The sequence below is a fragment of the Cannabis sativa genome, chromosome 8 (genome assembly GCF_029168945.1).
Source record: "Cannabis sativa cultivar Pink pepper isolate KNU-18-1 chromosome 8, ASM2916894v1, whole genome shotgun sequence".
Classification (NCBI taxonomy): Eukaryota; Viridiplantae; Streptophyta; class Magnoliopsida; order Rosales; family Cannabaceae; genus Cannabis; species Cannabis sativa.
Window position 1 is genome coordinate 22,414,613 of NC_083608.1, and position 25,754 is coordinate 22,440,366.

At 31.8% G+C, this 25,754-nt stretch overlaps 2 protein-coding genes across 2 annotated transcripts; both read left to right on the forward strand.

The window, feature by feature from the left end:
* The first annotated feature begins 434 nt into the window (after window positions 1-434).
* LOC115701122 (squamosa promoter-binding-like protein 9) lies at window positions 435-4,119 on the forward strand. Its single transcript, XM_030628820.2, has 3 exons — window positions 435-1,292; window positions 2,992-3,107; window positions 3,291-4,119. The coding sequence occupies exons 1-3, from the start codon at window positions 922-924 to the stop codon at window positions 3,929-3,931; spliced, it is 1,128 nt and encodes a 375-aa protein (XP_030484680.2). The 5' UTR covers window positions 435-921; the 3' UTR covers window positions 3,932-4,119.
* A 1,195-nt stretch (window positions 4,120-5,314) lies between these two features.
* Window positions 5,315-25,717, forward strand: LOC115699966 (GDSL esterase/lipase At4g16230-like). The gene is made up of 9 exons (XM_061103232.1): window positions 5,315-5,443; window positions 5,551-5,626; window positions 6,264-6,525; window positions 6,758-6,969; window positions 24,006-24,128; window positions 24,215-24,345; window positions 24,480-24,722; window positions 24,811-25,066; window positions 25,153-25,717. Exons 1-9 carry the CDS (start codon window positions 5,315-5,317, stop codon window positions 25,374-25,376), a joined length of 1,656 nt encoding a protein of 551 aa, XP_060959215.1. The 3' UTR covers window positions 25,377-25,717.
* The last annotated feature ends 37 nt before the right edge of the window (window positions 25,718-25,754 follow it).

Sequence of the window (25,754 nt, forward strand, 5' to 3'; positions counted from 1 at the left end):
CAAACATGCAATAAAATATTTAAATTTTATTTTTAACATTATAAACTATTCAAAATTATTTAAAAATTTTATAAATAGTCCTAAAAAATTACAACATTCGTGATCATAAAAAATAAATTAAAAAAAATACTAAAATATATTGAATGAATTCTTTTAAAATTGCACACTATAAAATTACCCTAATTTTATTTTGATTCAATCTTAATATGATATTAAAAAAAAATAGTACCAAATCTTTCCTAGTTTTTTACATAGCAAAGAGAGAAAAAAGAAAGGGGTATTTTAGACATAATGAGGGTAATGAGAAGAGAAGAGAAGTGAGTACAAAATAATGCGCCCCATGCATCAGGCATATGGGCACCCACACATATCTGGCAAAAAAAAAAAAGGAGAATTACCTTTTAGAGAGACTTCACAGAGAGAACAATTAAACCGAAATTGTTTTGTAAAACGACGGTTGAGTTGGGTTTGGTGATAGTGAGAGAGAGAGAGAAAAGAGCTTCTTAAAGCTGCCTCTGTACCTCTCTATAAGTACTTCTCTTTTCTCTCTCTTCTCTTCCTTTTTCTTCTTTCATACAACCACTCTTCTTCTCTCTTTCGTCTTGGACACCGTACCATACACAAATATATACACATACGCTCACATAAACATATATACACATATATACGCACACAAAAATATACACCTCTTATTACTCACATCACACAGACCCTCAAAGCTGGCATGGGCCACTGTCAGGTGTCTACTTTTCAATAGTAAACCCTCCCTCTTGCTCCCCACATTCACCATTCATCTCTTCTTCTTCTCTCTCTCTCTCTATCTTTTCTGTAACATAGCAGAGCCAAAAGAGAGAAAAAAAAAAAGTAAAGACTGTATTCATGACCTCGGGAAGTTTCATGAATGGGCTTTAGAGGTCGCTCATGGAAATGGGTTCCAGCTCAATGACAGAGTCAGGGGGCTCTTCGTCTTCCTCGCCGCCCAACTCGTCTACTGAGTCACTCAACGGCTTAAAATTCGGCCAGAAAATTTACTTTGAAGATGTGGGTATCGGAGCTACACCCAAATCCGGTGCTGGGTCGTCCTCGTGTTCCGGAGCCACCCCGCCGAAGAAGGTCAGGGGGAGCCCGGTCCATTCGGGCCAACCACCCCGGTGCCAGGTTGAGGGGTGTAAAGTAGATCTAAGTGACGCCAAAGCTTATTACTCTAGGCACAAGGTCTGTGGCATGCATTCTAAGTCACCTAAGGTCGTCGTTAATGGTCTTGAACAAAGGTTTTGTCAACAGTGTAGCAGGTAAACCTAACCTTTACTCTTTTTTTCTTTTCTTTTCTTTGTTCTTCTTTCTTACATATATGAGATACTTGAAGTTGTGTTTTGTTTTTAGGATGATGAAGCTAGGTTTTTGAAGATTACTGGTGATAATTTGTTACTGCTGTTTTACTTGCTTTGCTTGAACACTTTTCAAAGATTATTGGTTGGTTTATGTTGTTTCATTCTGGGTAAAGTAAAAAATAAAATAAAATCAAGTGTTGCTTGGGATTATTGGCTGGTTTTGTACTTGATTTGGCTTTGTCTTAATCTTGTTCTAGGATATGGATGTTTTATTTTTTCCTGACTGAACTTTTACTGGATGGGATAATAGTTGATTCTGGTTGGGTTTCTAAATAATTTTATTTATTAGTATGTTTGTTAGCTGAGTTTTTGGTGTCATATATATAAATGTAATTTAATGATGGTCCCCTATTTATAGTCTTTAGACTAGTGAATTTTAATATTGTGAAAGTGCTCTTATGGGATTGGCTGTGGGGTATCTGAGTTTGTTGTTTAATTATACTTATTATCTTATCTTTAATTTCCTGTCTCACAATGTGCAACATAAATTCTAGTGCCCTTTTTCTTTTCTCCCTTTTTTCCGCTGATGTAGTAAACTTGTTTGTCTTAGGAAGATACTTAAACTGTCTGTTAAGTAAATAATAAAAGTAAACACCTTTATTAATGTTTACCTTCAAAGCTTGTTTACTTGAGCAACACAACATGGCTGTTGACACTGTTTAGAGATCTTGTGTGTTGCATTTGATGGTTTGAGCCTAATGGATATGTTATCGAGCTCAATGTTGGATATGTTATTGTTGGAATAAAATTGATAACATTCATACATAAATTGTTTTGTTAAGTTCAAGCCAGTCATTTTCTTCTCACATATGGTGTGATTGCTTTTACATTTTGATTCTTGCAAACATGTTGTTCCTTATAAAAATAGAAAGTAATTCCTGCAAATTGTTTTTTGTAAGAACTAGTAGAAAGAAATGAAAGATCCAGTAGGGTTAGAATCCTTGTTAGCAGTCTCGGGTGATGGTAAAGGTTGCTTTTAGCCCGTGAGCGATCTAATCAAAGGAATTATAATAGATAGGGCGTCAATGATTCTGGTGGTGGCATGAAGAATAGCTTCTAATATGTTCTGAATGTTCTGCTATTCCCACATGTTTCCCAGTGATCAGAGCAGCTTCTTAGGTCAAACCAATAATTAGGCTGTGATAGTTTTGTCTTTAATATTTGAGGATCTTATGCATGGCTTTCTCTGAATGATCTGGACCTGCAGTATGCTGCAATGTTTATGTCCTTCGTCTTGCGTACCTTTAATAGCGTTCTCTCTCTCTTTTTTTTGGCATGTAACAAGCAGTTGCAGCTTTAGCTCGTTATGTTACATCCTTTGTTTCGTGCTTAACTGTGTTTATTGCTGACTGCACTTAACAAATTTCTTTATATATCATCGAAAATAAATTCCTCGAAAATGTATGCTAATGATTAACATTGAAAATATCTGGTTGGAGCCATTTATTTATGGCTAGTGACCCTCTAGGTGGTTATGTTAGAGACTAGAGAGTCAAATGCTTTCCTTGAGAGAGTCCCTCAATTCATGAGTTAAAGGGAATAACTTGATAAAAGGACTGGCACTTAATTTATAAAATTGAGTTCTTTCGTCTTTCTCCAGATTTCATCAGCTTCCAGAATTTGACCAAGGAAAGAGAAGTTGTCGAAGGCGCTTAGCTGGTCATAATGAGCGTCGGAGGAAGCCACCACATGGTTCATTACTGTCTACACGCTATGGTTGGATTTTGTACCTTATATATGTTTAGATGTTAGTATATTACAACTCCAAGCTAATGTGATCTTGAAAGACCCTGATTGTGGCCTTTTACCATCACACTACATAGATTTTGGTTTTTCCCATTCACCCCAACTAGTATTGACATGACACTGACCTCAAATATGTTCTGTTTGTTAATGTAGATAACAGCGGCAGAGTTGGAAGCTTTCTAATGGACTTCTCAGCATACCCTAGGCTTAGCGGAAGAGACGCCTGGCCAAATGGAAGAATATCGGAGCGGGTGCCTGGAAATCAAAGTGCCATTCCAACTGGGAAGTACATTCCGTATCCGTGGCAGAGCAACTCAGATAATTCTTCATCCAACCTATACCTGCAGACTTCAGGCTGCGGAACGAGTATCCCAGCTAATCATGGAATTCCTCCGCCTCCGGGAGAATGCATCTCAGCAGTCGCAGACTCAAGCTGTGCTCTCTCTCTTCTGTCAAATGAACCGTGGGGCTCTAGAAACCGGTCATCATCTGGTATTGGGTTGCAATCCTTGATGAACACCCAAGGGGCACCTGTGGCTGAACCAACATCAGCTACTCACAGTGAAACTGTCAATCACTTTCAAAACACTTCTTGGTGCATGAAGGATGATATGGATGGTAGCAGTTCACACCAGATCCTTCCTGATCTTGGCCTTGGTCAGTTCTCGCATTCCCTCACAGGTCAGTTCTCTGGTGAGCTTGAGCTGTCTCAACAGGGTAGGAGGCCATATATGGAATCTGAACACTCGAGGGATTATGGTTCCTCCAGTCAGCACATGCACTGGTCACTCTGAGGTCCAGTCTATTGTTAGTAGTTCTAATGAGAACCCAAGTCTCTTTCAAAGAATTAGTAAGTTTAAAAACATTTGCAAGTAAAACTTCTGCTCTTCTCTTGGGCCAAATATCAAAACTGAATTGCTTTGTGTGGTTGTTGTCTTATCCCTTGTTTTGACTAATATAATATTTTGGACCCTTGTGGATATTTCTGCTGTTCAAAGTTTTGTTATTTATTATTTTTTTTTTGGACAAACTCAAATAGTTTGGTATGATGCTTTAATACATGATTTTCATGAGCTAAGAAAAGAGAAGATATAGATCATTGTTGAGGTAGTACTATAATTAATTTATGACCATAGAAGTAATAATAATTGGTTGAGCAGTGAATTTCATAATGTAATTTTCTGTAGGAGCAGTCTATTTGGGCGTCATTAGAATTTAGATTCAATGTTTCGGCATATGAAAAGGATCTTTTTTAATTATGAGTTCTGCCTGTCTTGTTTGGCTCTGTTGTCTTTATTTGGACACCAAACTTTGGCCACATAATAAATCCATGAGACAAAGGATCTTTGAATAGTCAGAGAGGGAGAGAAACTAGTTTTTTATCCTTTTATGTGAGAATGAATGCATTTCAATTTTTGCAATATTACAATGTTGGCCACTCCTCACTACATAAGTACATTTCACAAATCACTTGTTTTCTAACATTTGACAAATTGTGCACGTATTGAACTTTGAAAGTTGGAAAATAGTTTAAGAGAATACATTGTTGGAAATATATGAATTTTGTAGGACTTTTAGCTTTCATATGTTGCAATTAACCTCTATAATTTTACCTTTAAGATCACACTCAAACAATGAACTTGGTCCTACTCCATTTTGAAAGCACTACCACCACCCTTCTTTTTTGATTGAGAATGAGATATCAATCTTAAGAGCTAAAAGGAAATAATCATAGAAGTCTTTTATGGTGTAATCCCTCAACGTTCATTAACTCACTAAGCCAAGCCAACATAATCGTCAATGTTGTTTAATACAATTTTAAAACCTAGTTCACTCTTAGTTATCTCTTTAATTTTCTCAATGTAACTTCTCTCTCTACTGTGTCTATCTTCTCTGTTATGTCTCTTACTTTTATCTTGTTGAAATGAGTAGAATTGATCTCTTTATATAAACCATTGGACCAATTAAGCTTGCTTTTTGACAGTTGAGTTCGTTAACTAATTGAATTTTGGTTGGGGTTTAAGAAATAATTTCACAATTTTCTTCGATCTTTGTCCTCTCAATTTTTAAACGTTGTAGAAATTCACTTCTAATTGAAATTACCAAAATGTACTTGTGAGCTTTTTGTCAACAAAATCATAAGGGATGGTAATGTGGCTTGACAGGATATCAGAACAATGGAAAATGGTCAGGCAAGACTATACAAGGAAAAATTATTTGGGAATGTTAAGGGTACAAATTCAGTTAGAGAATGGTTAGGCAAGTTAGTTAAGATTCAAACTGTTTCAGTTAGAATTAGTTGGCTTGTAAATTTCTTGTTTTGTACTCTGTTCAATAATACGAGAATTCATCCTTTGATTCTCAATCTTTCTCTCTGTCTTTCTCTTTCTTTCTTCTTCTTTGTTCTTCATAGTATTCAATCATGTATAAGAAAGTTAATATGGTATCAAAGCTTGATTTTCTGCCATTAATGGAAAATGCTGTTACTGGCAATGGCTAAAGCATTGTCTCTAGTGACACTTTGAACTTAGGCAATAACAACTTTCAGCAGAATCATCCATATTCTACTTCATGTCTTCAACGAGCCAAAAAGAAGAATACAAATGAATCCTCTCTGATCTACTTCAATCACAGTCTCTAGATCAAGTTGAGTGATTATAATTTCCTCTTGTGGAAACAACAAGTTCTTGTGGCGATCCGAGGAAATTGATTGCAGAGCTTTGTCCAAGGCCACGATCCACCATCATAAGTACTTGATTGATGAGGATCGCATTAGAAATGTCTATAATCCTACCTATCTTGATTGGGAAGCTCAAGATCAACTTCTTGTTTCTTGGATTTTATCATCAATGACTCCCATCCTTCTCATCTTGATTGGGGAGCTCAGGATCAACTTCTTGTTTCATGGCTTTTACCATTGATGACTCCCCACTCTGCTCATTCTTATGGTTGGTTGTGACTCTACAAGTCAGACCTTGTCCACATTGGAAAAATAATTCACTCTTCAAGTGTCTGCCAAGATTCTGGAGTTTTAAATAAAGCGACAAAACCTCAAGAAAAGCTCTTTATCACTCAACAAGTACATGCTCAAAGTCAAATAAATAATTGATTTGCTTGCATCTTTAGGTGATGTTCTTTCTCCAATGTATCATGTTCAAGTAATTTTTAAGGGCCTTCCTAGTGAATATGACACCTTTGTCATATCCACAAATACAAGACTTGAACAGTACTCTATTACTGAAATTGAAGCACTCCTGCTAGCATCTGAATCTCAGATTGAAAAGATTCATCATGAAATTGATCTGAGTGCTCATGTAGCTGTGATGGAACCAGATCCAACACTAGAAGAAAATCTTGCTAACTTTGGTCGTGGTTGCTATAGACAACCGTTTCAACAATCATCATACAATTGATTTTACATTAACTTTGGTCCTAGAAGCTAGCATCTAGAAACTATCAAGGTGGTGGTTCCTATGGTAATTTCAAAAACTACAACTATGGCTCACCTTCTTTTGCACTAGGTCGAGGTAATCCTAACTTTGGTAGAGGATCACTAACAATGGACTTCAATGTCAATTGTGCCTCAAACTTGGACATACTGTTTAAAGTTGCTTTTATAGGTTTGACAAGAATTTTCCAGCTACATCATCTCCCACTGGGAACACGAATTCAACACTAACTCATGCTAATTTCTTGACTTCCTCCAATGAGTGGGACATGAGATGGTATCCAGACACCTGTGCAACTAATCATTTCACTTCAGATGCTGCCAATCTTGCTCAAAGCTCAAAGTATTTTGGACAAGAGCAACTATTTTTCCGTGATGGCTCAAGTTTGTCAATTGAGCACATAGGTCAAACATTTATGTCTTCTAATTCATCTAAGTAGCCTTTAGTTCTTAACAATTAATTACATATGCCTACTATAACTTAGAATTTATTGACCTAAATTTTCTCAAGACAACAATGTTTCTATCCTGACAGATGCTATGTAAAGGACTAGGACATTAGATTAATCCTTTTGCAAGGGAAACACAAGAATGACCTTTATATTTTTTAGGATCTCAACTTGCTTCCTGCAACAGCTACTCATAAAATAGATACGTATTTTTTATGAAGCCTGAAAATAATTAATCTTATTAAATCTTTTTTCATCATTACTTTTGAGAGTTCTTGTTCATGTGTTGACAATATACAAGAACACAATATACAATACATATCTTAATACCCCAAACTATTCTTTGTGTGTGGTGGAAAATTTGGAAGACTACAGTGTGAGTTCTTCGTCATCATCCAAGGGTACAACTTACAGAAAGAAACAATGATACCTTGATAGCTAGGCTTCAAGAGGTAAATTTTATTTTCGTACTTTTATTTCAGATTTAATATATGTGGTGATCCTGAGGATGTGGTACGATGATAATCAGTAAATATTATTCCGTTGCGTACTTGATTGATTTAGTACCACAAAACCAACATAGACAACAAGACAGATGGAGAAAAGGTCGGATGCTGAGGTGAACCGCAATTATTAAATTCGAAACCGCAAACCGCACCGCACCGTGCGGTTTGGTAAAACTGAAAACCACAACCGCACCGCAAAAAATTTCAAACCTCATTTTTTATGCGGTGAATGCAGTTTGGACGGTTTGATGAACACCCCTATTACAAACCTCCCACACCACTCCAACACATTCCCCGCAATCGGATTGCAACCACCATGAGTAATGGAATTTCTAATGTTCCAAATATACCAGGACACAACCAGAAAATAAGCAAAAGTGTCTGCAGTCCAAGCCTTAGCCAATTTATCCATAAACAACACCACATCACTTGATTTAAACTGTCGTATCTGCTCTCATAGTCAGCTTTTTTTTTTCCAAATCTCAATACTCTCTTTACACCCCCACTATACATGGCAGATATCTTCTTTGATTTTCCCATGACAATGTTTATAGCAGGGTTCGACATCCATACCACTTTTGGCAAGCACATTATTAATGGCCAGCCACCCATGACAAGTCTTCCATGTTAAAAATTACTTCACAATGAGCAGTATAAAAACATAATCATATAAGATTTAAACATTAACAATTATAATGCTCAACAAGTAACCCAAAATCAAATCATTATATTTAGGGCATTAAAAGATAATAAACATACCTCTCTAATGTGTATTGATTTCTTGATCAATCATCTTCTTTCAATGTACACATCAAAGAAAATATATGGGCAAGGGGTGTGTATGAACACTACTCTTTTCACTCTCAAAAGACACATACCCACACACATCCTTAGTCACCAATAAGGGACATGACCCCCCTTTTATAAGGATTAGTGGGTCTTTTGGTCTTATAGTCCAAATAGAGAGAATTCATTGCCTTGACCCAATGGGCTGACCAAAAACGTTTTAGAGCGTGTCCATGGGCCCCGAGCGTGTTAGTACGTTATGTCCATCCCATTATGGCTCGATGGTAATACCATGCATTACCGATTATATAGTTATCATTATACACTAATATCGACACTGAGTGAGAAACACTTAATTATGTTAGTCCACATAAAATATTCTAATATTCTCCCACTTGGACTGCATAATTAATATGTATGTGCTCTCACTATGCAATAGTGTCAATAGATAGAAATCTCAAGAAACACAAATGTCTATAAGACTAATTATGCATCATATTATATCGACAGGATACAAATATAATGCATAACGAAACATCTGAGATTCATATAACATGACGATAACTATTGATCTGGATCCACTCGACTATAGCACGGAGACTAAGCCACTAGCTCGCATCAACAAGTGTGCACACACAATATCAAAGAGTTATCCAGAATATGCATGTATTCAACAACCAAAAGCAATTCTTAACATGTCTATCATACATGAAAACAGTGACTCCCACTGACCAAATACATCTTTGGCTCCAACAATCCAAACAAGAAATGACTTCTTAGTAGACACGTTCAGGTAAGCCGTGTCAGTGTAGTCGTTGACATGTTTCTTGTAAGTGCGTGTTATGACACCAATAGAGGACCCCACAACTTTCTCACTACATATGGAACGTCATCACCAATAGTGGAGAAATAATGCTTCTCAAGTTCCGAGAGAAAGATATGGTTGCGATATTTATCACATAAGTTCAGTAAGTTCACAGTAGAGTCTACTACTCTTAACACTGAAACAAAATATCACAATTGTAATGTACAATCAATTTCCTCGTAACACGCCACACATTCTACCTTTACAAATGAGGATACTGTAAATGTCCATACAACACCTAGTCACATATAACTCCCCATACCATTACACTTTCTTATATAAAAGAGGAAGTTGTAGGTGTTCATATGACACTTAATTACAAAATAGCTCCTCCTAGAATCATAAATGCTTATAAGTGAATTTTATTATCCATGCAGTCTATCCAATCGATATCAGTAAAATCAATTTTTATATGTCACAATATTGGCTTGTCGATTGGTAACAAATCCTTGGTACCATAAGGATGATAGCTCAAGTACTAATCCAGCATGCCTGCAATAGATATCCCAATAGGAATGCATGTACTTGAGCGAACCCTAGGCTGCCTTCAATAAGCATATATATATATTCGTGGGACAATTTCAATACTAATCTCTCGTTATTACTAATACACATGGACTTTAGGCCTTTCATAACAAATCACACTTTAGACTATTTAAAAAATTCTCAATGAAAACAAAACATTAATCACAACAATAGTTAGTCAATGCAAACTATGAGACAATTTAGTTTACTGTTGATCTCACGAAGAATCTAAAATAATTAGACCATATAAAATTCAGCAAGGATTCTTCCTCTTCCAGAGATTATCAAATAACAGTTCAATTGTCTCCAAAATAGATGTCTATCATAAAATATGAGCAATGTACTGTATCAAGTAACATTATATTTCTCCCACTGATCTCTCACATAGTATTGACTAACGATAATGCTTTGAATTGACCATTTTGAGAATTTCAGTAATCACTATCATAATGCCCTGCCTCAAAATGGATTAAATCCATTAAACTCGGGTGTCTTTATTTAGTTACCTTCTCCAAGCTTAATTGAGTCATTTAACAAGATATGATCTTTAAACAAGAATTTAGTTCTCACATCCTTATATTGATTTCCAAATAGTCACCACTTTACAACTCATAACAAATTCATTGTTAGAGTGGTAGACTTAGCTGGGTAAACCCAGTGGTGCAAATCGAGCCCAGCCAACAACCAACAATAGCTTCTAGGTGTAATGGGAGCTCCAGTTGCTCCAACTGTTCTAGTGGACAGGCTTTAATTCACCTTCCTTTGACCATCAAGAAAATCTCCCAATTGATGTGGAATTTAAGCCTAAAACTTTCACATTTGATCATATCTTAGAAATCATGATATAACCATATCAATTCTCCAAATAAGGATTAAGAACTACCAATGGCTATAAATTAGAAAATTTAGAGGTATATGTAACCAAACTTATCTCGTACATAGAAACACAAGTTCGTCAAATTGTCTCGATCCTTTATCTTTCTTTGTCCACATATGGAGTTTCTTATCATATTCTGGCCAATAGAAGGTCATTAATAATAACAGCGGAAGCAACAAAATGAGGGATAAACCCAATTATCCCATAAAGAAAAGTTTAAAAAAACATGTCTAATGCCAATTTAAAACTCCAACATATGTAGCTTTATATGCTTATCAACAATAATAGCTAGGAGAGACATCAATAAAACTTTTGAGATATTCGTCTTCTCTTATATGATTAAAATCTAAGATTGTCAAATGCAATGTCTTATATTGCCTCATAATATTAAAACTCCTTAAATAGTCTTAGATGTAAACCCTTATTCAGTCACAACATTCATGAGACTATTCAGAATAAAACGATATGATCCATTGAATCTCAGTATCTTGAGAGTTGCTGTGAAAAACTAATCTCATATGGTCTCTTTAGAAAAACATCTAACATGGTTGTGAATATGGAATTATGTTTGTGATTATATTAGTCCATACAATATTTCGATATCTCTCCCACTTGGACAAATATTATCAAAAAACACCATATTAATCCCCATCATGCAATAGGCAGTCAAATAAATTATGTATGATATCATATCGATAGGATATGTATACTACACATAATTTGGCCTGTGAGACATTCAAATATAATAACAACCATTAAACCAAGATGCATGCAATACAACAATTAAGACCTTATATTAGTCTTATTGTGCACTTGTCAATACACCTAAAAAGTGACTAAATATTATCATGCATGCATGGATTAATCTCTTTAGGTGCTTTCCACTTTAAAGCCTTTTAAAACATAAAAAGGACCTTCAAACTTTGATGAGTCAAAACTATGAGATTATGTTTAAGACAATCATACGAGATAGATCTTATCAAAAAAGAGTAACGAATACTCGATATCTCTCAATATTTTATACATGGTACTATAGATCATGAAAACTTTATGGACAAACAGCTTACATGATTAGCATGTGTTTTATCCTTAGACAAGACAAGGCTTTAATTCGTCTATTCTTTCCATTTGTTGTCCAAAGTTGATACTAAGCCATCCACATTACTACGTGGAAAATTTATTTAGACTTCAATCAATCCAAAATTGTCATCTAATTATACCTTAGCCATCTTCAAATTTTGGTAGCAACAATAATGTGATATTGAGAACACATGCATTAATCCAGTATCTTTATTACATCGTGTTTATGAGCATTCACAAATAACATGATTATCACAATAGAATAGACAGTTGTGATCATACATCCATTGTAATATTAACCCAAAACTTGTCCACTTATGATCTATGTCTTATCTTGATCCTTAAGCGTAAGAATGTAGTAATAGAAGATTCACAAGTTCCACTGAAACTAATTGTAGGCACAAAACCAACGTACTAGTTTCCTGAACTCATTATTGCAAAGCAAACATAGGAATATCACTTCATATGCTCAAGAAAAATTCCTAAGCGATTTCACCCTCATAAAAAATTTATCAATAAGGATCGATCGACACATATATACCTCACTAAAACTAACTAACACCCGTCGCAATACTCCCACTGAGCATACAATAACTTGGCATCTTTAAATTCAAATGTGATTTCAAGATTTATCAATTTGAGGCCTAGTCCAATTTTCTAATGAGAGATCGATATAACAAAACATACTATAGTCCCAATTGGTAACTAGGCGGTTTAGGTTTTAGGATTGCTTAAAGCTAAAGGAAAATATCTTAGAGTAGTGCCACTATGTGAAAACAAGGATTATGCAATCTGCTCGTTTTCTTAGCTTTCTCAATGATCTCTCAACAGAAACGATCATGTCATGCTAAAGTCGTTTAAACAAAACATATGACTCTTACACAAGTAAGGACAACAACTTCAAATATCATAACCAAATTCAGCTAATCCACTACCGATTGGGTAGAAAAGATTGTGTGGTTCATGATATCTAATGTGTTTCCTTCATCATCTAAGCATCCTAACTAACAATTAAAATCATTGACAGGATGACTAATTGCATTTATGGATCTTAGTATTAATTGTGATTAATACGGGAAAATTAAATATCAACAGGAACCACAATTTTTGATGATTGACATGTGAAAACTTACGACAGGTAAGTATAACACATTCAATAAATAATTTTAATCTCATAATTATCAAATAAAGCCAATTGCACATTTTCAAAATTCCATAGTATATGCGCTAACCATAATTAATATTTTATGACACGTTATTCATAGTGTATGCCGAAAAAGAATTTACAATAATAAAACTCACAAAATTACAAAAGGCATACATATAATATAATTATGGAATAATAAATAAATAAAATTGGCCTTGTATGAGATTAAATTAATTAACAATAAAATATTACAATTCTCACAATTTTATGATTAATAAAATTGACATACTTAGATCCACGATAAGTGAAAATATAAGCACTCAATTAATTATTTGATAGCATAATTATATTTTCACAAAATGCCAATAACATAAAATAATTTAGTTGCATGAATATAACTACGTCTTCAATCAATAAAATATGCAAAATAAAATTGTGAGAATACTTATTATAAAATAATTTAGTTTACTTTAAATATATAATTATATGTTAATTAATCATTGAAATTCACCAATCACAAAATAAAATCACACAATTAAGTGGGTGAATTGAAATTGAGCAAAATTGTAAAAAAAATGTCCAAAAACAGTTGTACACGCGCCCCAATGCGCCTGTTTCTTTTCCCTCTTTTTTTTTTTTTTAAATAGCTGGGCATGAAAACGACATGTCGTGTATCGTTCGGGTTTGAAACGGCGAAAGAGTTCAGGCCTTTAAACCACGTCTTTTTCTGTCCTTTGGGTCGTACGACCCGTCTTCTTCGCCCAGAAACTAGGCGCGCGGGTCAGGTCTCGAATCCGTAGGACCTGGATCGTGACTCGAGTGAAAAACACGCCTCCGGCCACCATTTTGGTCGACGTTTTAGGGGTTTTGTTCCTCATCCTATTTTCTGTCGACCTCAATAATAATTTTCTCCATTTTTGCCCAGAAAAATACAACAATAAATTCGAAAATAAGGAACCAAAATGAGTTTGTACAACCATTTTTTCTTTGAGCATCTCTATCACACGATATGCATACAACAATGATAGAGAACATTGTCCTAAGACAAATCCAAGCCATACTTTCAACAATAATTTCTTCAACAAAAATTCAGAGAGAACAAAAACCCGAAATGGGTTTCCTCGGATCTCAAAACTTTGTACACTTGCAAACATACTAAAAAAAATGGATAAACCCACCAAATCATTTTTTATTTTTTTTATTTTTTATATATCATCAAAATATCAATTCGAAAAAAAAAATATTACTCTCAAATGAAAAATTTGAAACAAAATGAGTTTATTACTATCAAGCCCTAAAATCAAATGAGATGGCTCATGATACCAATTGTTAAAAATTACTTCACAATGAGTATTATAAAAACATAATCATATAAAAGATTTAAACATTAACAATTATAATGCTCAACAAGTAACCCAAAATCAAATCATTATATTTAGGGCATTAAAAGATAATAAACATACCTCTCTAATGTGTATTGATTTCTTGATCAATCCTCTTCTTTCAATGTACACATCAAAGAAAATATATGGGCAAGGAGTGCGTATGAACACTACTCTTTTCACTCTCAAAACACACATACCCACACACATCCTTAGTCACCAATAAGGGACATGACCCCCCTTTTATAAGGATTAGTGGGTCTTTTGGTCTTATAGTCCAAATAGAGAGAATTCATTGTCTTGGCCCAATGGGCTGACCAAAAATATTTTAGAGCGTGTCTATGGACCCCGAGCGTGTTAGTACGTTATGTCCATCCCATTATGGCTCGATGACAATACCATGCATTACCGATTATATAGTTATCATTATACGCTAATATCGACATTGAGTGAGCAACACTTAATTATGTTAGTCCACATAAAATATTCTAACATTCCACACAAAATGTTTGATTTTCAAAGGCACCTTCAACTTCCACAACGAATTCCACCAAGAATTCATTCGTTGAGAGGATTAGATTGTGAGGACACCTCCCTCATTTTAAATGTCTTTTTATATCCATTTCGACTATAATGCCATAACACTTTATCTTCTTTTTCCCTATCTCCATTAGGAATACTAGTAATAAGCTTAGCATCGCCCACATTGAAACATTAAGTGCCCACCATTAAATACTGGTGGTAGTTTTAATTTCAAATAATTTCTTTTATTTTATTTTAATTTTTTTTTTTTTTGGAAAGTCCTTACAAAAAAATTTTATTTTTGTTAAAATGTAATTTATATTTAATATATAACTTTTACAAGTATTCATGTATATATACATTAGTAGGGTTGTTTGCGGTGCGGGTGGTGCGGTTTTTGACTATTTTTTCAAACCAACCCGCACGTGCGGTTTTTTTAAATTTCCAAATCGCACCCGCACCGTGAAACTAAAAACCCGCAAAAACCACACCGCAAAAAATAGTGCAGTGTGGTGCGGTTTTTGTGGTTTATGCGGTTTAGACTATCACTAAATAATTAAACTATCACAAATACAACAAACTTTGAGCAAAACTTGTCAAAATACCATAAGGCTTGAATATAAATATGAAAAAAAAAATAAGTGTCAACAATACAATAATTAGTGGACTTTGAGTTGAACATGCACATATTAGACCTAAATATATAAAAAATTGGTCTTTTTATAATGTGCGGTGCGGTGCGGTTTGAACCGCATATTAACAATTTAAAACCGCAAACCGCACCGCACCACGCGGATTAGGAAAAATTCAAACCGCGACCGCACCGCGAAAAATTTCAAACCGCATTTTTTTTTTTGCGGTGTGGTGCGGTACGGGCGATTTGAGCGGTTTGGGCGGTTTGATGAACACCCCTATACATTAGTAGTAAAAAGTTAGATGCGAGGTACGTATATGTTAAGCAAAAATTTCACATTTAAAATATTAAAAATAAATGCAAAATACAATTTCACCTATGCCAAATTTATAGCATAAGAGTTTATTAATTTAAGTTCGACCCATCCCAGATTATAAGAATAACCTCTTAATTACAATCCTTTTATTTGAAGGAAATACCGTTTGATTCCAATCACAATGATATTAAATAATTTGAAATAAATTAGGGAAATTCGGGGTAAATTTGGAATCGCAGCTGAACTCAGTCCATTTAATTAACCGAGCTGCCTACATACCTTCTTTGTGACGGATCAAGCCACTTGTAGTTCAGAATACGGTAATTTAGAATTTGGATATAAGGATTCCGGTAGATGACCACTTTCAAGATTCCTTTGCTATTTGAATATTTGGAAAAATTCCTAGGTGTATGACCTTGTATGGAATTTTAAGATTTGTATTTTGATACCATTTTGCGGTATCGGCGACTGCACTTAGTCTTAGCAGCTAAGTTGCCTACGTATCCTTTTATAGGAATCAAGTCGAACGTAGTTCCAAGTTTAATTTTTTTTTTTATGAGGTGAATGACCTTTTTTTTTTTGAATGCCATTTAATTTGCTATGACTTTGAATTTTAGTGCACTTTTTAATTTTTTAGGTAAAATTACCATTTTTGAGATTTTTGTGAGGTTAATAACTTCTTTGAAATTTGGTGAGGTGAGTGACCTCTTTAATATTCCAAGATTAATTTTAGTGAGCTCATTTGGAATTTTTGTGCCATTTTGTATGGCTTTAGAATTTTACCACTTTTTGGTGATACATATTAGTTTGGAGATCTTTTTATTATCTTTTGTAACTTTTAGAATTTTACCACTTTATTTTTTGTGATGAAATTCAGTTTTGCAATCTTTTTATTATTTTTTAGAAATAAAAAAATTATTTGACTGATATTTGATTATCTATTCCAAAATTTGAGGAATAATAATTTATGTTTTATTAAATACTATCTCAATTTTAATTTAAATTATTCAAATCGTATGTATCTAGGGTATTTATCTTTATAATTCAATCATGAGTTGAATTATATAATTTGGATAATATCTCTGTTTGTTTTTTTTAGCATACTAAGATGCTCACGTTTATAAATACAACTCCTTACTAATCGTCAATTTTCCACAAGACTGCCGACTCCAACAAGAACTAAGATTTGTGTACATGCATGAAATACATATATCGAAACACATATATTTATCATATTAGTTTGAATAGCCAAAGTTCATTGGTCACTATATCTCACTGTATGCATCTCACATATCCTTTAATTAAATGCATTTACACGAGGTATGTAGTGTGCATAGATATACATATCATACAATATTTTAATCCTCAATTTAACACGTTGGTATCTATACAAACAGTCCAATATATATATTTGAATATATATATATCTATTTGTATTCTCATAAATTAAATTTGGTAGGCATCTACACATACTGTAATACCCGGTAAAAATATACATATATTTTAAATTTTATTTGTTATACAATTTGTGTGAGAATAAATATTCATTTATTTCTACTAATAGTGAATAGAGACTATTGCTTAGAATAGTATTGATAGATTTCTAAACATAGTTAAAATTATAGTAAGTGTCAAGGTAATATTATGGTGTTTTTATGAATTAGGTTAATTACTCAATTAAAGCCCAATATGAAAGTCTATTAGAGTTTTATAGATTATTTAGTGGGTTTAATTTATTGTATGAGTGCATTAAATAACATTATAATGGATTAATGTCACAAAAATTCGTAGGTTTTGATAAATTCGCAGGATTAAAAACTGTTTTACTAAAATGATCATATCTAGAGTTTTAGAGCTCCGATTGAGGTGATTCCAGTGACGTTGGAAAGATAATTCAAAAATCTATAAATTTTGTTGAAATAGTTATATCATAATTCGGAATTTTTATAGGTGAAAACTGAGCCTAAAGTTACGAAATAAAGGGCTTACTTTTAAAATTTAAAAATTTAGATATTTGTTGATTTAATAATATTTTAGCATTTTATTATATATTATTATTTTTAGTTAACCTAAACCTATCAGAATACGATATCTCATAATCTTTTTATCAAACCCTAAACTATCATAGTTTTATTTTTCCTCTCCAAACCAATTAGTCAAAGCCTCATTCTTCTTCATGTTTGCTCCTCTCAAACCTTCCACAATTCTTCTTATTTTCTACCTTCATTCTTAAAGTTTTGGATTTATAATCAAGGCTTGCGGGCTTGAGACATCAAATAGAAATATGTGAAGAGGTATGAAATATTTTCTTGCTCAATAATGCTAAATGTTATCTAGGCATCAGACCTATTATATTTTTTCGTTTTCAGAAAAAACAAGTTTCAGTAAAGTGACTATATCTCTCTTGATATTGATCCGTTTTTAGAGATTTTTATATCGTTAGAAAGCTTATTCGATTTCCCATAAGTTTTATGAAGAAACTTTTTGTTAATTCGAAGTCATACTATGTCAAAAAGTTAGTTTTATTCAATATCATGTGATTCGTTTCTTGAATCTTTTTCTTGCAAAACTGTTTTGGTAAAATTGTAATATCTCCTTGAATATAATTCCAATTTCAAAGATTTTGGTATCATTGGAAAGAGAATTTAATTTTCTAAAACTTTGATGAAGATGTTATCTTCTAGTTCTGAACCATTCAATGTCAAAAGTTTATATTTTTGCTAAGTTGTGTAATTCGTTACTCCATATTCCTTCTCAGAAATAGTTTCAGTAAAACAATCATAACTCCCTCAGTTTTAAGCCATTTTTAATGATCTTTATATCATTGGAAAGATAATAAAATTTCCTATAATTTTTATGAAGACAACTTTCACTGAATTAGTATAGTTGTTGGTCAAAAATAGTGATCTTTCTGCTGTACTGTAAGAGTACGAATTTTAATGTTAGGGCCTTGAACCATGTGTTGTTATAGGTAGTAATGACGAGATAACAAGTCTTAAGCAGCGGGATTTGAGGATCTTGTCCTCAACAAGAAAATTCATTGAGGTGCTTGGAGTAGCAAGAAGGTGTTCTTAATAACTGAGGTAAGAAGAGTGGACATCTGTGCACAGGGTGTATGTTGAAACATACAACTGTTTTATGGGTTTTGTATTTACATGTTTTATGGTAGATTGTTGTTTTATGCTAATGTTATTAGTGTGTGATAGTGATAAGGCTTTTGACTGTTTGTGTGAGGATAGCACTTATAGGATAGGTTCTGCTGCTGGTGTGAGCATAGCACTGCAGGATATATTTTTGGCTGCTTGTATGGGTTTACGTGCAGGTTATCCTATCATGGGCGAGTACAACTTGTGATAAGGGATTGCCCTATTGGATGCCGAGTGTGAGAACAGCACAAGGCAGGGCAAGTTACACTTCATGTCTGATCAACATGAGTGGGAGTAGATTATCGTATGTGAGGACAATGTGCGATAAGATACTATGTGTTATGTGTGTGAGTATAACATGCATTAAGATTACTGTGATGTGATGTTATATTGTATTTGAGAATAGTATGTGATATGATATGTTGGTATATGTATGCAAGTATGGTATGAATTGATTTGATGTTGTGATATTGTTATACTTATGACTATGTTATCTGGTTGGGGGGGGGGGGTTATGTCCTACATAGCTCTTCTTACTGGGCGTTAGCTCACGGGTACTCTGTGTGCAGGTAAAGACAAAACTAAGCAGTGAGGATGGCGAGCTCGAGGCGTGGATTACATGTTAGGGGATTGTCACGATGTTTTGGTTTAAAAATATTTCATTTAAGATTATGATTCAAATAGTTTTTGTAAGGCTTAATATTTTAAAGTTATGAATAAATAAATGTTTTGTTTTAAAAATAATGAGATCTCATGCTTAGTTATTTTTTATTAAAGAAGTCTTTTATTGTCTTTATCTTAAATAGTTTTAAACGGACTAGCTAGTGTGACGTCTCGGAAAATCGGGGCGTTACACATACATATATATATGCGTTTTGACCTTTTCGGAAAGATAATTTATCTCTTTGGACCACTTTGCACATCATGAATTAATATTTTTTTCATAGCAGATATAGCGAGCCTTTTTTTTTGCTTGGGCGATTTCGAATCAACGGGATTAATCGCCAACCCCCTTTTTTTGTACAGTAGCTTGTGGCATGACTGTATATATTATTATTCTCTCTTTTTACAAGGATTAACATATATATCTTTAATATTTTTTTTGGAGAAAATTTTAAGCACTTTGATTCAACCGAGGGTAAACAGCTGAAGCAGAATTGATTTTTGGCTCATTGTAATTTGCATGATGTACCTTATTCAATTCAATTATTTTTTTTTAAATGATCCCCACATTGTAAAATTTTGGCAGCATGACACCATGAAGATTTATATTATTCTCTTCGATTATATATCACATATTGACTTATTTTCTGAAGTCTAGTGAATCGAAGAGAATTATAGAAATCAATAATGAAATTGGTAGCATAAAAATATTAGTCTTTTCTTTTCCCTTGATTATATATCACATCAACTTATTTTCTGAAGTTTAGTGAATCAAAGGAGATTGGAATAACTCTTTGTAGTAAACAAAAACAAAAAGAAAGAAGAAGGAGAGGTAGATCCATTTATGGATCTTTGTTTACCCTTGCAGAGCTTGAAAAATTACTTGGAATAATGCAGTTTTTTTTTTCTTTTCTCTTTCTCTCAGATTTTTTTTTCTTTGTTTCACTCTTACGTATCAATTGCCAAAGATATTTTTTCCAAAACCTTTTTCTTAACTGCCCTCCACCCTCTCTCTCTTTATAGCTAATTTTTTTATTTTATGTTTTTTTTGTTGATAAAATCCACTTAGCGTAAAAGTGGTAAAGGTGGAGAAAATATCTCCTTAATTTTCTCTCCCTTTTTTTTATTGACCCATTCCTATTATAATAATAATAATAATACTCGAAGTATTCTGTGTCTATATATTTATATAAAAGAATGCACAAAGAGTGTTAAGCGGCATTAATATTACATAGGTGACATTAGTTGTTTTATTTTTAATGAATACAACACATATTATTGCATTTTTCAATCTTTGTAAAACTTAAAATTTTTAATTATTTTTAACAAATAAAAATATTTTATTAAATTTTGATAATTTTAGTTTTTTTAAATTATACTTCTACATTTAAAAAATATTTAAAATTCTTAACTATATATAATAATTTAAAGTTGATTTATTCACAATAATTTATAAATATCTATTTATATTTTTATCAAAGAGATGTGTGACATTTGAAACAACTCCAGTATCTAGTGTACTTTTTTATGTGGGAATGTGGTAGGTCCCACAAACTTTAAGCGTGTAATATGAATACCTTTATAAATTTGAGTTTCATATTTTCCAACAAGTGATTTTCTTGCCCACATTTCTATACAAATCAAAACTTATAAAAATACATAAAATAAACAAACACCCTAAGATTTAGACTGATCTACTAATAATATCAAGGGGTTCCCTTCAAATACATGCATATCCCAACACTTCCCTCTCATAACAAATACCTTAGGAGTTTATGTGACATCAGGGTCGTCTCAAGGTGTTGAGAGGCCTAAGACGAAATTTAAAACGTGGCTTTTTTTTTTTTTCTTTTATAAAAAACTAAAATAAATATATTTTTTTATTTTTGCTCCGAGATATTATTTATTATTAAAATTTTGATACAATATAATTAACTCTTTTATCTCCATATAATACATAATTTTTTTCACACGTACCCAAACTTAATGTAATATTTGATTATAATTAATAGTATCTTGATTGAAGTATTATATATTTTAGGACTTCTATAAAAAAAAAAAAAATCAATAGTATGTCAAAAATTATGTTAATTTTTTTTAATATATGTTATAAGTTTTTATAAATTTAAGAAGTTAAATAATAATTAATAAATGTACTTTTTATTTAAGTTATACTATTCTTGTTAGTTATTTTTTAAAAATATATGATTTATTTATTTATTTTTTTTTTTGAAGAAAGATCATCAACCAACCAACAATAAATCCCTCTCTTACCAATTGTGCTGTAAGTTTTTTTATGAAAATTGTTGAACCAAAATTTATATATATACATATATTATATTTTTATTTTTATATATATAATATTAATTTTAATTTTTCGGGGCCTCCAAAATTGTGGGGCCTGGGGCCTCGGCCCCGGCTGCCCCACCCTCTGGCCGGCCATGTGTGACATGTTCTAATTCGTACTTTATAATTTATCTATTTTGTGATTATTTTTTTTTTTTAAAATCTCATATTTTAATTTCTCATATTTTTATCTTCTATATATTTATATAAAAGAAAACATAAATCAAATGAGGTTTCATTTTTTTATAATTTTTGTACTATTTATCTGTTTTATTAATGTTTTGATGAGATTGTGTTTTCTTTTATAATTTTGTACATGTTAAATAATGTCTTTTAAGTAATAATTTTATACAAACTATGTGAGGGTTATACTTATTGACTTTAAGTAAATTAAGTATTTTACATTTACTTCAATTTATTCAGAAATTAATATGTTTTTCCTTTTATTTTTTATGGGTTATTGGATATATCAATCTTACCTAATTAGTTATATATATACATATATGCTAGTTGGTCAAGTTTATATAAATATCTAAAAATTAATTTTTTTCTTTTATACATTTTTTTTTGTGTGTTTATTTATAATTTTTGTAATTTTTTATTTCATAATTACTTTCAATATACATCTCAATTAGTTTATATATAAATCTTAATAGTTTAAAAAAAATATGGCATTAGGAAAGAAGAGACAAAATTTATCAATTAAAATAATATATTAATATTAATTTAACTTATTAGATTACTAAAAAAAAAAGTAGCAACGTAAAAGATAATAAATCATGATTCATTGATTTTAAATTAATAAATAGTATTTTTAAAATATTTGCCTCTCTTTCAATAAAAACATGGGATGATTTACCTTATTTAAATTATTATTAATACTATGAAATTGAATTTTTATATAAAGACCAAAACTAACAAGTATAAAATTATGTAATTTAAATATATATAATTTTCAATTATTATACATAGAAGAGATGTATATTTTACTATTAAAAAATTATTTTAGCTATAAAGAAATAAATAAATAAATGATATTTTTAATTACATAAAACTTTATACTATTAATATTTGTGCTAATTACATATTAAAAAAAATATTTAATATAAATATATTATATAATTTTATATTATTTATATAAAATAAAAAAATATTAGACCTAAAATTTCATTCATAATTAATAAATTAATTTTAAAAAATTATTAAAACTGCACGCACTAATCAATTTCTTAATTTTAAAGAAAAGAATAAAAAAGCTATTTTCAATGATCGTTGTTACTAATTTTTTTTTGTCGTATATTCAAGTTTCACACAATATGACAAAATGATAAACCAAAATCTAAGGTGTAGGTCGATATAGATATAGATTTATACCCATATATAAATATTATTATTATAGATATAGATTTATACCCATATGTATAGCCGACCTATTATGGAAAGGAGTGACTAAGAGGTTACTTCCTTTGATGGTCCATTCAATTTTCAACTAAGTTGATTTTTAATAGCTTTCAGCAAAAATTCTTGGATAATTTCATAAAAAGTAGAAAGCAATACATAAAAGTTCTCATATCTTGACTATTCTTTTTTTCCCCTCTTTTATAATTAGTTTTCTGATACATTGAAATTATTCCAAGAGGTTGGCCTAAAATTTGCAGGAGCAATTAATATTTCTTTGTTTCATTTTGGCAGAAGAATTAATGTTACCATTTAAGTATTAACAAAAGCACTTGTTTATAAAAATGGCATATGTTTTTGGCTTCAAGCTCCAACAAATGTGCATGTTCTTTTACTTTATTTGGCTTTAAGTTGGTGAAAGTTTTTGAAGGGTTTTCATAAGCAAAAAGTTTCATATTCTTATTTTCTCGTTTTCCTTGTGTTTTCTTAAGTTGTACTTTCTTTACTTTCAAATAATAATAATAAATAACTAAAAAAAATAATTGTACTCTATTTTGTAGTATGTTTGGTCATTAAAAACCTCCAAAGTCTATACAGCTTTAAAATTAATACAAAATTCTAAGGTCTATTTTTTGAATCATGATTGTCTTAATGGATATTTACTCAAAAAAAGTAAACTTTGTAACCTTGACACTCCACACATATATAAGTTTAGCATTTTTTGGAATCTGCTTGGGAAAAAATTTTCCTGCTAATTTTATTTTTGGTGATTCTCTAGTTGATGCTGGAAACAACAACTATATTGTTTCCTTATCAAAGGCTAACTATGTTCCGAATGGAATTGATTTCGGTTCACCAAGTGGTAGATACACAAATGGAAGAACATACATTGACATTATAGGCAAGTTTCTTTTTTTTTTAAGCTTTTGTTAGTTTGCTCTTTTTGTGTTTCTCCTCATATTTAAGATTTTGATTTTGTTTTAATAGGTCAAGAATTGGGTTTCAAGCATTTTTCTCCACCTTACTTAGCTCCCACAACTTCTGGACCAATAATTCTTGATGGTGTAAATTACGCTTCTGGTGGAAGTGGAATACTTAATGAAACTGGAATAATATTTGTAAGTTTTACAAATTTGTTGTTGATTGTTCAACAATCAAGTGTTGTGTTTTTTAGTAAGTTTTACAAGTTTTTTTTTTTAATTATTATTATTATTTTGTCTCAATAATTGGATGATTCAAATTTGATTTATAGGGAGGAAGAATAAATTTTGATGCACAGATTGATAACTTTGCAAATACAAAGCAAGACATTATCTCCCAAATTGGTCTTCCAGCTACCATGAAATTGTTTGAAAAATCTCTCTTCTCAATTACAATTGGGGCAAATGACCTCAATAGTTACGTGGCACCACGTCCCTCTTTTTCGAAACAGAAGTTGGTGTCTCCAGACAAGTTTGTGGGATCTATGATTTCAAAATTGAGTCAACAACTTAATGTAACATAAAAAAATAGCCATTTTCTTATTTTCATCACATTTAAACTTTGAACCATTATAACTTGGTTATATTTGTCACATATTGTAGAGACTATACAACTTGGGAGCTAGGAAGATTGTGATGGCTAATGTGGGACCTATTGGGTGCATGCCATTGGAGAGAGATATTAATCCCAAAGTAAGAGATAATTGTGTAGCATTCCCTAATGAGCTAGCTCAGTCATTCAATGCCCAATTGAGAAGCCTTGTTGCAAAGCTCAATCTCAATCTCAAAGGGTCAAAGTTTGTGTATGGGGATACTTACCATGCTCTAGAAGATATCCTTGACAACTACATAAAATATGGTATGTTTTAAAATTATTTTTTTCTCAACATTTTTTGATTGTGTTCATGCTTTATGATTTTTTTTTCTTTTGTTTTTTAAAAATAGGTTTTGAATATCGAAACTCTTCTTGCTGCTACCTTCCCGGAACGTTAGGAGATATAATTTCATGTGTTCCTCTATCAAAAGTGTGTTTGGACAGATCCAAATATGTGTTTTGGGATAAATTTCATCCTTCTGAGGCTTCTAATGTCATCTTAGCAAACCATTATCTTGATGGTGACACTACTTTTGTTTCACCAATGAATGTTAGACAACTCTTCTCATCATAATTCTTAAACCAACCACAAAAGGGTCACAAGAATTTTATAATAATAATATAATAAATAATAACCTTCTCCCATTATCATAATAATTTATAAATAATATATATAATAATCACAAAAGGTCGTTATTATTTTTTTACCTTCTCCCATTAAAAAAAAATAAAGACAATGTATATGTAATCATTTGATGGTAATGAAGCTGAACAATATTCCTATGAATCTATCTTTCAATTTATTTACAGCACAAACTTAAGGAAGTGATGTGGGGTCCTTTATCAATTTCTTCTACTATTATCTTTTTCTATTAAATTTTTAATCTTTTTATTATTTATTATTAATGTAGCATTTAAAAAAAATATTCTCTAAAAAAAACATAACATATGT

What these genes read in the sequence shown, in the direction of transcription:
- LOC115701122 (XM_030628820.2), top strand. Translation starts at nt 922, where the DNA reads ATGGAAATGGGTTCCAGCTCAATGACAGAGTCAGGGGGCTCTTCGTCT. An exon ending in TTTTGTCAACAGTGTAGCAG is followed by an intron (nt 1,293 to 2,991) that starts GTAAACCTAACC and finishes GTCTTTCTCCAG; the next exon opens with ATTTCATCAGCTTCCAGAAT. An exon ending in ATTACTGTCTACACGCTATG is followed by an intron (nt 3,108 to 3,290) that starts GTTGGATTTTGT and finishes TTGTTAATGTAG; the next exon opens with ATAACAGCGGCAGAGTTGGA.
- LOC115699966 (XM_061103232.1), top strand. Translation starts at nt 5,315, where the DNA reads ATGGAAAATGGTCAGGCAAGACTATACAAGGAAAAATTATTTGGGAAT. An exon ending in AATGGAAAATGCTGTTACTG is followed by an intron (nt 5,627 to 6,263) that starts GCAATGGCTAAA and finishes TTGCATCTTTAG; the next exon opens with GTGATGTTCTTTCTCCAATG. An exon ending in ATGAAACTGGAATAATATTT is followed by an intron (nt 24,346 to 24,479) that starts GTAAGTTTTACA and finishes TTTGATTTATAG; the next exon opens with GGAGGAAGAATAAATTTTGA.